General features: G+C 41.4%; 1 protein-coding gene across 5 annotated transcripts in view; it reads left to right on the top strand.

Moving 5' to 3' along the window:
* CPNE1 (copine 1) overlaps nt 1–12280 on the top strand; it is a 41856-nt gene extending 29576 nt beyond the window's left edge. For 4 of the 5 annotated variants that reach the window (XM_035548274.2, XM_035548270.2, XM_035548271.2 and 1 more), the window contains 9 exons: nt 3439–3537; nt 4729–4815; nt 4917–4976; nt 5413–5546; nt 6217–6271; nt 6350–6401; nt 8851–8984; nt 10356–10592; nt 11446–12280. In XM_035548274.2, the coding sequence (XP_035404167.1) occupies nt 3439–3537; nt 4729–4815; nt 4917–4976; nt 5413–5546; nt 6217–6271; nt 6350–6401; nt 8851–8984; nt 10356–10592; nt 11446–11562 (975 nt within the window). In that variant the 3' untranslated portion in view covers nt 11563–12280. The remainder of the gene's footprint in view (nt 1–3438; nt 3538–4728; nt 4816–4916; nt 4977–5412; nt 5547–6216; nt 6272–6349; nt 6402–8850; nt 8985–10355; nt 10593–11445) is intronic. The other variant, XM_050714015.1, reaches the window with a different exon arrangement.
* The last annotated feature ends 331 nt before the right edge of the window (nt 12281–12611 follow it).

Raw genomic sequence — 12611 nt, 5'->3', positions numbered from 1 at the left:
TTGGACTTCTTATTTAATTGTGGCTTTCTAACACTAAGTGAAAACTGTGATACTTGTACTCAATAAGCTTGAATGCGTTAGGATACTGACAGAGTGGGCAGCTAACAGCTTTGTCCATTCATAAGAATGGTGGGCTTATCACAGCTATTTTTCTTTATGTTTGAACAAGAAATTTGGTTTTGAGTCAGAACTGAAGTTCCTTGTAGTCTTGCATAATGATGATTAATGTTCTCTGGTCCTGAATTACGGAGGTGGTAGAAGAACAATTACATCTTTCTACAAGTTTCTACAAAAATAATCTGATAGCAAATTAATTCAATTTCTGTTCTAAGCAATGCACTAATAATACAAAGGCATTTAAAACCATAACTAGTTTTATGTTGAGTATAGTCTTTCTGTTTATCTAACTCCTAAACACTTTCCGTTTGCGGAATTTTCCTGCCTCATCCTGTCTGTGAAGAAACCTCATGCTAGAAGTTTGATTTGAAAGGTTTAGCAAAAAGCAATGCATGCTAAACTTTTAATTTGTGCAGCATGAGAGATCGAAAGAGTTACTGAGATTATTAACCTGGAAATAGATGTTCAAATCTGCTGAGCTTGTTGAATATGTGACAATGTTCTAAGTGGCGGTCGTGAGCTTTTGCTCTAGGGGAGTCAACAGTCTTAGGTCAGAAAGAAGTCTTGGTCCAAAAGTTCTGAAATAAATGTGGAAAGGAAGTGGCAAAGAGATGTATGTTACCTTGTCAAAACTGACATGACATGGCATGATTTAGACATTATATTACTGAAGTTGTATTTACTACAGTCTAAATTCTTTTTTTTTGGAAGCTTTCTGTGCTTTGGGATTCACTTTGAAATGATCTGTTTTAAAAAATATAAAACTTTTGCTGTTAGTTCCTTTCAGACAAAATCCTTGATGCATGTGCAAATAATGTATTAAGTTTCACAATGCATCTGTGAAAAAGGATTAAATTTTCCTTTCCCCTAGGGATTAGGGAAGTTGATCTGAAAAGGGACTTGAGACAGGCAGGAACAGTAGCACTAAAGAATGTAACATTGCACTGGAGATGCGTTTTTCAGTTGGTACGTGGTGCTCTGAATCTCTTGTTCAAGGCTTCCTAAGATTTTTTTGGAACAGTTACATGTAGAAAAATGGTTGCTGAATGGAGAAGTCCCTGTGCTTCAACATAGTGGAAATGTCCATGCATGTGCATAAGTCCGTTTGATGTGTCTCATAAACATTAGCTTTGCTAGCAGCGCATGATAATTCTGTAGTGGGAAATGTGCACTAAATGTGTGTCTGTGAACATAAATCTTCAGGTCAAATTAACGATGCTACCTAATATTTTGGTAATTCTTTCTTCATTGTGATGCAGAGTGGTGTTATTTTTGTCCCTGCTAAAGAACAGCTCAGATTTTTGACACAATGTAATTTTCTGACAGTTTCTTTAAGAAAAAGGGCAAATAAAAGCAGTTTTCTCCCCTGTAATTGTTTAAATAGAAATAGTAAACGTAAGATTTAAGCAAACAAAACTCCCTTCCAGTCCATGCATTTGATGGCATGTGCATAAAGGCAAATCCATTTTCTGTGAATGTTAGAAATTTGTCTTGTAGATTGAAAGGGGCCTTTGACCCACTGAATATATTCCATGGCTCTTAATGAATATTGGATAGTTCAGCTGAGAATAATTGCATGCAGTATCTCGCAGTATTGCTAGCTGACCCCTGAGGTCAGGCCTTGTTTCAGAAAGCAGTTATTGGCAGCTTCAGGTACTTGTTCCTACATCACGTCTTCCACGTGTTGTTTGTAGCAGCACTACTCTTCAGACTGCATACTGTAAATCTAAGCCCAGGTTAGAAAACCCTTGCAAAAGGAGGTTTGTTTTAAGCTATATCATGCTGTGAACTAATAACAGGAAGGGGTCCTAAATATGTATTTTTGGCATGGACAAGAGTGGACAAGAGCAAGCAGGAGGAAAAGGGGAGGTGTGTGGAGGTGGCAGCTGCTGAATTCTCTGCAGCCATGTCTCGGGTGTATTAGCACCAAGGACACCCCTAGTCTGTACCTTGTTCTCTGCGTGATGGCCCCCTTGAGCAACCTCCCTGACATGGTCAAATCACTTTTGAATGATGTTTTAAACATCAGAGTTGTTGAGAGAGGCAGAGTGGGGTTCATGGAGGAGCCTGGAGGTTGCTTCGTGGTAGAGCATGCAGAAGAGAGGAACGGAGCAGTGGTCGGTTGGGAAAGATGAAGGGGGAGAAGCACGGGGCCCAATCTCTAAAGTGATCTTGTTTTCCCATTGGAGAGACTGAAGGATGGTATGGTGCTTCCAATTTGGCTAGGTTAGACCACAATACATCCAGCTTTTGGTACAGATTTCCCACTGAAACCAATGGAAGATCCCTTATGGATTGAAGGCAGTAAGAACCCTTCAAAGATACTTGTCCTCAAGTTTGGTGATCTAGCTATTCGATTTGACTTCCTTATCTAGGTGTCATTTGTAGGTTCGTCTTGTCCCATCGTCCTGAGGAAAAAACTGTCACTGTTTTTTACTGAGGCAACGCCAGTTCCTTGCTTAATAAAAGCAGACCTCATAGCGAGCTTTTGAGTCAGTGTAGTACGTGAACGTCGGCAGGGGGAAAAGCGGCTGTCCACAAACTTCTTCTTGACTGACTGCTTCTGGATTTGTGTTCTGCTGTACTGTGTATCATGCATGTTCTAAATGCTTCTGTAGTTGGTGATTGGCTGGGGAGCTGTTGCCAATGTACATTGTACTGGTTTTGTTCTAAGCCATAGTTGTTATCGTAAGTTTATTCTTAAATACATTGTTTTTTGCATTCTGTACTTCTAAAGATTTAAGCTTTCATGCTGTTGTAAACATGACTGATTATTAATTGTTTATGATTTGATTGGTTTAAGATGCAGAAAAAGACTGACTTAACACTCTGTGGAAATTGCAGTTTCTTTGTAAATTAATGCTATTGCCAGGTAGAAGAAAGGAGCATATTCAGCAATTGCCTAGATAAAACTTGTAATTGCTTCTTCCTATTATCCCAGTTGCATATGATGTCCTGAATGGTCTCAAGTTTATAACTTCGGGCTGTGAAACAAGGGTTTTAATTCTTTTGAATTCTTTTTTGTTATTTCAGTCTCTTCCATCTGAACTGGAGAAAGCTTTTAGTTAAAAACAAAGCTGTCACCTTGTGGTGAAGCAATTGAATTGTCTTCCTTGTTCTAACTGAAATTCACGCTGTCTCTCTCTTTTTCCTGTGAGGTTTCGGTTAGTGATAGGGGTGACAACACCGGTTCAGATTTGATGGGGGAATATACTACCGTCGGTGCAAAGCTGTTGGAAGCAGGGAGATTCTGTGGTGAGCAGCTGTCATTCTCCCTAATGCAGTACACCTGCCCATTGCTTGCTGTCTCTTCTCTTTCAGGTACAGTGTGCAGATCATGATAGTGATGGGTCACATGACTTGATAGGCATTTTTGAAACTAACCTGGCTCAGCTGCAGAAAGCAGGTGACGGCTCTCCGGTGAGCTTTCTTAGTTCCTCAATTAAGTCCATATTTCAGTCTTTCACAAACCCTTTTTAGTACTGATCTCTGAGAGATTTTTAGTTTTTGCCTCCAAAAGTGATTTTTTTGTCTGTATCTTTGTATTACTAAGCCAACATTTGGGGAAAAAAAAAAACCTGACATGGGGAGGATACTACTGTTTTTCTTGGGTACTGTTAGCCCTCCTGTTCCTACAGACATCCTTGAGCCCATTGTGTGCTGGCCACATGCCATTTCTTGCCAGCAATTCTGTGTGCTTTTGCCTCTGCTGAGCCAAGTGGAAACAAAAGAGCTTCTTGTTAATGCTGTAATAGAAGAGGCTGGAGGTAGGACTCGTCTCAGCAGCTGGTTGCCCTTACTAGCACTCTGGTTGTTTTTTTAGCTAGAGGAGAGAAATGGTGTTTCCAAGGGTCTCTTTTCTTACTTTATCTTGGACACCTGTTTTAGAGTATGTTGGGTCATTAGCTGGTGGTGCCAGCTTCTCTGTTGTCTGCAGCAAAAACGTCAACTCTCATTCTCATGGAGAGGTCTCATCTGGATTCAGACAGATCAATCCACATGCAGGACATAGCCTGGAAGTGCTTCCAGTCACCAGCCAGTTTGATTTCTGTGATTTTAGTCCTAAGACTGGTGGAAGATGGCTTCCTTCTTTCCTAACCCATGTGAGATCAGAACTAATACAAAGTGAAACAAAACAGCACTGTCAGAACAATGCCTCTGTCATAGAGAACCTGTGGCCTAGGGTTTTTGGCCTCCTTCCCTCCCTCTGCCTGCTTTGCCTTCTCCTCATCTGTTTGTGTTCATTCCCTTCCCTTAACTGATAAAGAATGTGATTATGTTAAGAGAAATGCTTGCGTTTGTGACAGACTTTTTTCTCCTCTGTTACAATGACTGTTCAATGATTCTGTACAGACTAACAGTCATGTCCCAAAGAGGGACTTTAATGAAGTCTTGACTGATGTGCTTTGCCCAGTGATGGTAGCAAAAACATCTGTTTAACTTGTCTAATAACAGCCACAGTAATCACAAACCTTTTTAAAATGAAGTCTCAGAATATTGCCAGATAACTCTGAAATTGTGTAATGTCTGACACTGTTCTGTTTCAATAGTTTGCACTGCTGGAAATGCAGGTGTTCTATTACTTGCTTCTTGAATACTTGCTTTCTGTAGGTGGAATATGAATGCATTCATCCTGAGAAGAAACAGAAGAAAAAGAGCTACAAAAACTCTGGCATTATTAGGATAAAATCCTGCAAGGTAGGAAGATTATTGTCATCGTTTGGCTTTTTTATGTTCTCACTGTAAAGAAATCTGTTTTTGTGGGGAGGAGGTGTAATGCTGTCTGTCTGTTTCTCTAGATTGAAACAGATTATTCATTCCTGGACTACATCATGGGAGGCTGCCAGATTAATTTTACAGTGAGTTGTTTCCCCACTGCACATCTCGGTAGTTGCTAAGACAAGGGCAACGGAGTTGTGGTTAGTACTTCAGTTTGCAGTGTGTGTTTTCTTAGGAAGTGATGAAGACTGCCAAAAAGAAGTAACTGTAAATTTTTACTTTTTGCTATTAAGTAGCAAATTTAATGGATCCTGAGTTTCTTAAGCTTCTTTTGAGAAATCAGTTCTCAGTCTGTCAGTGGAAAGGACTACTACTCCTTAGACATGCATGTGACCTGTCTGAAAAGGTGTGCTGGCTTGTTTGCCTGTCCCTGTATGGGACTGTCTTTGTGCCTGGGAGGAAGGGAGCAGTGTGGGGCTAGTCTAGGTCTCTGTTTTTGGTTATGGTTGGTTCTTCTCAGTTGCTTATGGTGATGGTTCAGTGACCTACTGTGTTATCATCTTCTGAACTGATTAGGTGGGCATAGACTTCACTGGCTCCAATGGCGATCCCAAGTCACCAGATTCTCTTCACTACATTAGCCCAGATGGGATAAATGAGTACCTGATTGCCATCTGGAGCGTGGGAAGTGTAGTCCAGGATTATGACACGTATGTAAGAGGCTCTTGATTGATCTAGTCACCACATGAAAATGTGTATTAAATGACACACAAAATGTGTCACAGTGGGTGTCATTGATCAAGGCTGATAGCTCGTTCCAGAGCTGTAGCATTTGGGTGACAGAGATGCTGCCTTTCCTTGGGAGATCCCTTCAGGTGCTGCTACTGCTTCCTCCTGCTTCTGGCATTGCCAGGAAAGCCAATGGCAGCACTGCTTAATTCAGGGTGTTTGCTTGATTTGTCTTCCCATATCTGCCCTTTTATGGCCTGGGTTACTCTATAATGCTGCTTTAGCTCATTGCTAATCCTTTATTGCTGATGGTGCATTTCAAACAGAAGTCTCCTGTTTAATTCATTGGGAACATGTTTAGCCTGCTCTGTCCTTCAGCCAAGCTGTGACTGGGTTGCCTTCTCTCTTGCTACTCTGAAATCTCCCGAGAGTCCTGTAGGATGCTGCGTTGAAACAAATTCTGGATCTGTCAAGTCCCTGCCTGAAACCCTTGGGTAGCTGGTTACTGGCCATGGGAAACTAGGTGGTGTACCCATTCCTCAGGGCAGGAATTGAACCTTGGTCTCCAACTGTTTTCTGGGAATAAAACAGAATAACGAAGTATTAAAGAATTGCTGTTTCACAATTCTTCTTGTTACCCTTTCTCCCTAGGGACAAGCTGTTTCCTGCATTTGGATTTGGAGCTCAGGTTCCTCCTAACTGGCAGGTAAGGCCTTCACAACACTATGCAGTTGTTCTGTTCATCTCTGCATTCTCTAACTGATTGTAACATACCTATTTCTAGGTGTCTCATGAGTTTGCTTTGAACTTCAATCCCAGCAACCCTTATTGTCAAGGTGAGGAAACATTTTTATTATTATTTCACTGAGAGGGATTGATGTTAGAAGTTAGAAGTGTTGCATTTCTTTCATAACTGGTGAAAAGCATATGTAGCATGAAGACATGCAGCAAACTACATGTACTCTTATCTGGATGGTGACAAGAGTGAAATTGTGTTGATCCAGATTTCTGTGTGGTCTGCATAAGTTTCAGTGATTGGGACCTGATGGGATTCATCCCAGTGTACCAAGAGAGCTGGCTGATGTCATTGCTAGGCTTCTCTCCATTATTTTTGAATGGTCTTGGGAATCTGGAGAGGTCCCAGTTGACTGGCAAATGTTCCAATTTTCAAGAAGGGCAAGAAAGAAGACCCTGGTAATTACAGGGCTGCCAGTCTCGCTTCAGTGTCTGGTAAAGTTATAGAGAAAATTACTCTGGGAGTTACTGAAAAACATCTGAAGGACAGTGCGGTCATTGGTCATAGCTAAGCTGCAGCGTGGAGATCTGCTCCGCCGTGGGACCCATGGGCTGTATGGGGACAGCCTGCTCCACCATGGGCCTCTCCACAGGCTGCAGGGGAACTTCAGCTCCTGCACCTGGAGCACCTCCTCCGCCTCCTTCACTGACCTTGGTATCTGCAGGGCTGTTTCTCACTCCTTGCTCTCCCAGCTGCTGTTGAGCAGCAGTTTTTTTTTTTTTCCCGGTCTTAAATCTGCTTTCCCAGAGGCACAAACAACAACACTTTGTTGGCTTGGCTCTGGGCAGTGGTGGGTCCCTTTGGAGTCAGCTGAAACTGGCCCTTATCTAACATGGAGCAGCTTCTGGATTCTTCTCAGAGAGGCCGTCCCTGCAGTACCACTACGAAAAACTTGCCACAGCATATTCTATAATTCTATGATTGAGAGAACCGAGACAATTCAGGCTGGAGAAGAGAGGGGTCAGGGGGATCTCACAGATGCCTGTAAGTACCTGAGGGAAGGGTGCAAAGGGGATGGAGCCTGGCTCTTTTCAGTGGTACTCAAGGACAGGACAAGAGGCAATGGGCACAAACTGGAACACAGGAGGTTCTAAACATCAGGAATCATTTCTGGGCTGTGTGGGTGACTGAGAAATGGAACAGGTTCCCCAGAGAGGCTGAGGAGTCTCCTGTCTTGGAGATCTTCAGAAACAAGCCAGACATGGCTGTTGGGCAATCTGCTCTGGGTGTCCCTGCTTGAGCAGGGAGAGATGACCAGATGACCAGAGCATTGACCAGATGATCTCCAGAGGTCCCTTCCAACTTAACCATTCTGTTATTCTGTCAGTCTGTGCGGAAATTTTTGTTGCTGCAAGTTGGTTACTTTTGTTGTGTTGCAGATGGTAGTGAATTCAGATCAGCAATGTGTCTGTTAGTCACACTTTCAAAGCAACCATCTGCTAAGTTTGTTAGAGATTGTGGTTACTTCTTCAGCAATGTGAATATGTTTGAATGTTATCTTTTAAAGGGTTGTCTCAAAATATTATTTTCTTTAAAGCCATCTTCTTTTGCAGTAGTTGTTTCAGCTAATCTCAATGGCTGGTCTGTAAGCCAGATTAAGAACTCCTAGGACTAAGGACTCTCTCAGCATGGAGCGCTGCAGAATTTTTCTTGAATGAACATTTTTTCCTCAGTTTAGTTTTCCTCTCCGGTCTAAGGCCAAGAAAGAATGGAATCTGAGAATCAGTGTTAAAATCCAAGCGTTTCCTTCATCAGTTCTGTGTTGTCTGCTTCACTGGAATCTGTGCCTTTGCTCTGTGATGGTTCCTGTGCAATAGTTCAGAGGTAAAGCACTAAAACACGTGTGGTGGACAAGATGAGCAGCAGCAGTAAATGAAAGTACATCAATACAAGTTAATATGGGGATCCATCTAAATTGCCCTACACAAGAATATGTACCATTTAAAATCACATTTATTAAAAAAAAAAACTCTAGTTAACCCAAGAAAAGCTTCTTGCAGGGGAAAAACCTTAGAGGTTACTGTTTCTCTTATGGAAATGTTTAAATCCAGGTGTCACTGTGCACAAGAGGAAAATAAGCCGTTAACTGTTCCAGAGAGTTTCTGACCTTGTTGTCTAATTAGATGGTAAGCAATTAAACAAGAGAAACTGGATGACAGAGTAGAAAGAAAGGACAAGGTCATAAGCATGCCTTCACTAGATTATTTTTCCACCAACTTCCATGAACTTTATTATGTTGTAAGCATAAAGAATAATGTAAAGAATACAGAATGGTGAAGAAATCTGGAAATCTTGTCTCTGCAGATGTCCACTGGTTTTAGACCTTTGCTTTGTATATTCGCTGCTATCCTGCTATTTATTTGTCCTTTAGGAGTTCACAGCTGTGTGTGAGTGATTATCCTTTTGCTTCACTGTTCAGTAATGCTTATAGAATAATTACTGGAGAAATTGTGAGGCTCTTTTGGCAGCTTGCATTCCTTGTGTTACAGGGATCCAAGGAATAGTTGATGCCTACCGCCAGATCCTTCCTCAGATACGACTCTATGGGCCAACCAACTTCTCTCCTATTATAAACCATGTGGCAAGGTTTGCTGCACACTCGGCGCAACAAGGAACTGCTTCTGTGAGTCCGTGCCCTTCCCCGCAAATGGGTGATGTTTCTGTTTCCTGTGTTCACTATTGGATAGAATTGTATGGTAAAGTGATGCATTCTTCTTCCTCAGGATCTCAAGTTTGGTCCTGTCTTACCAGCTTCCAAAGAGATTGTTGCTACTCCCTTGGTTCATATGTGAACCTGTACCAGTGAAGTATGCAGGGGTCCCATGTTGGCGTTTAGACCAATTGGATTTTGTCAGCAGTTGCTTCACCCTAACCTCTCTTGCCAGACTCCATCACCTGTAGGGAACGCACACAGTATAAAGGGGCCCTGTGTATTTTATTCCAAACAATTTTTCACTTGAGCATGTATACAAAGACCACCTAAGAAACGGTAGAGGGCTTGACTGTTTGTCCCACCATGTTTGCATGCAGAATCAAAATATCTAGGGGGCCACGTTACCAAAGTAGTGTGAGAATTAGCAAATCAGTATGCTAACCGTGTTGCAGAACATCCATACTACGTCTGCAGTTGCATTGCATGTCTCATTTGTGTGCTTGCATGGCCATGACTGCTGTTAAAATTCAACTCCATATCTTAAAACTTTATTGTACTTAAGGATGAAGGGATTATACTTCCTGATGTATTTAACTGATTCCATTTTTGACCACCCAATTAGAAGGAATTTTGATGTCCACTCTGATACTTTATGGTCTTAGAACTCAAAATCCTTGTACAACTACATAAGTTTGTGCATACATCAAATTAATTTCCCACACTGTGGGGTGCTTGGTCTAGGGAGAGCCATTTCTTATATTTTTGAGGGTGTTTTTTAGCTATTCAAACAATTGGGGGAAATCTTCCTATTTTTCTTAAGCTCCTGTGTTCTTCCCCTTCTGTCATTTCTAGAGTGTCGTCACGTCATGACGTTTGTCACCGCTGTATGTTCAGATTTCTAATACTTATTTAAATTACTGATAACTAAAAAAGAAGGTTTTTTTGAGTTACAAACAGATATTGAATAATGTATTTTATCCTTTTTGAGATATCAGTGAATAAAGCAGCACCCATCAGTGAGTTTTTTATGCACCTTTGTTGATTTAGGATTACTTTGATCATTGCTATTATATTCTGGCAACTGGTATAATTGTTCTTTATAAATTGAATGTAAGCCTGTATCTTTTATCTAATGCAGAGGATTTCCCTGAAGTGTACAAGGAAAGGTGGTTTGCATAAGAAAAAATGGGAATAAACAAAAGTTCATTTAATGTTCTATTCTTGTCTTATCCACTGCACAATCTGCTTGCTTTTTTAGAGTAAGAAATTGCTTCATTTGCTTTCAGTTATGTGAGCTTTGATGTTGTACTCCCTAACTGAGTATTTTCTGATGTTTTTTAGCAATATTTTATCTTGCTGATCATCACAGATGGAGAGATCACTGATCTGGATCAAACCAGGCAAGCAATTGTTAATGCATCTAAGCTGCCGATGTCCATCATTATTGTTGGAGTTGGTGAAGCTGATTTCAAAGCAATGGAGTTTCTTGATGGGGACAATGGCATCCTGAAATCCCTAACAGGAGAGCCAGCTGCACGAGACATTGTTCAGTTTGTGCCTTTCCAGCAGTTCAAAAATGTAAGTTGTTTTTAACTTCATAAGAATTCTGCTGCCAACATATGTGCAGTTATTACATCCAAAAAATTAGCATGTGTCTAAGCAGCTTATTAATGTTGCAGTGTATGAAGGCAGCAAAGTGTATGGTCAAAGCACTGTCCAAACTGTTTCATGTGAGAGTTGAGATATATTTGCTTCTGGATTCAAAACTGTGTGCCTCATAACTCTATTGCAGCTTTTCCTAAAGAGTTCTCATTGTATCGTTACTACCTAGTGGCTATTGCAGTGTTACAAGGAGTAAGGGAGGTGTTTTCTCTCCTGGGATGCAAACATTTAGTCAAGAAAGTGAGATCATTTTGTCTCAATCTCTGTTGTTGAGTCCCATGAGCAATTTAAGCTGAGATGGAATCTTTCCTGCTGTTGAAAGCAGTCCTATCGTTCCCCAGCTCCTCCCTACTTTTTCTGATGGGGCACTAGTGTTCATGCATGCTATGCAGTGAATGAGGTTGAAGAATGGAGTTAAATGGAAACCCAAAATAAGACAAATTGCTAGTGGCTGGGGCAGTGTCCCACCCAGATCAAGGCCATATGAAGGCTGTGTGAGTCTGGGCTTAGGGTGGGAGCAATGCAGGGGTGGGAACAAGTGATTTTCAGCAAGAGTACTCGCTGAGACTGACTGGAAGTGCTCCTAAGACTGCAGCAAGACTGAACCAGAGGGAGTGAGACATGGGCGAAAAGCAGATTGTGCTGTCTTCTCAACCTTGCTTGCCTGGCAGGTGGGGGCTGCAGTCTGAATTTTGTGAGAGAGTATGTCACTGGGCTGGTAATTCCATTCCCTGCAGTATCTTTGATTTATTCTCACTATTCCTTGCAGGCTCCCCGGGAAGCTCTTTCCCAGATGGTTCTGGCTGAAGTGCCAAAGCAGCTGGTTTCATACTATAAATTGCAGGGGTGGCCACCTGTGAAACTGCTGGAAACGAAGAAGATGTAGATTGCATCCTCATCCTAGCCATCCATGTGTATCACTGTGGTGAAGAGAGCTGTCTGCACTCACACTCTTCCCTTGCACACTCTGTGCCTTAAGATCGTACCATTCACACTAATACTCTTACCTGCTTGTACTCTGTATCTTTGATCTTTCCTGTTCCTAACTGCAAGAAATGTAAATAAGGAAGAAATGCAGCTGCTGGCAGTTCTTGTGAAAGAAAATAAACCTTGTTGGTTTTCTGCCTTGGAATAGTGATACATCATGCCATGTATCATCACTTGGCACGGCCCACCTGCTGCTTGGTGCTAGAGTGGGCATGTGCACTGAACTGCTCACGCAACACTGCTTCAGTGTTCATTAGGACAATCATATATACAGTAATGATACTTACTGTCTTTGTGTTCCTTGGTAGTTTTTTTATTCTATCAAGCTGCCTTGGAAATGGGGACCCATCTGTATTGGTTGGTACGAAAGTCAGTTGGCTAGATGCCTGAGGTAGTTCCTCTTGTGCCTTCATAAGGTGCCAGTATATTTTTTATATGTAAAGTTTTATTTTTAAATTTCAGTTACCATACTTTGCAATCATCTTATTTTTTAATCACACTTTTGTATTAGTAAAAATTGCTGTTGTGGAGATAAAGGAAGTTGGACTTGTCATTGCACTACAAGTTGTCATCACTTTCAGTTTCATAAATAAATAATGTGCTGTCATTTACAGGCATGTCTGGTCTCATTTTCTTTCTGGGATTTTCCTTCTGTTTTCCAGCAATGTTGATGTGTGTTTTAAGGAAGATCTTTGCTATAGTATTAGCCTTGGTTGTTCAGCCTAGGTTGAGCATGAGCAGCTGCAAAGCAGAGCAAGTTTGTCTGTATCATTACTTTTGTTACCTGTTAATCACTAAGACTGCTGAATGTATATCCTGCAGCCCTGTCCTGCAGTGAGATGAGCTGTTTCTTTACTGTGAAATTATGAAAGAATTTGTCTATTCTATTGCACACACCAGGAAATTGTGAGAAGAAATTGGAAGACTGCCGTGGTGATTCAGCCTATG

This window comes from Cygnus atratus, chromosome 16, assembly GCF_013377495.2.
Source record: "Cygnus atratus isolate AKBS03 ecotype Queensland, Australia chromosome 16, CAtr_DNAZoo_HiC_assembly, whole genome shotgun sequence".
NCBI lineage: Eukaryota > Metazoa > Chordata > Aves > Anseriformes > Anatidae > Cygnus > Cygnus atratus.
This window is presented reverse-complemented; position numbering and strand designations above follow the sequence as displayed.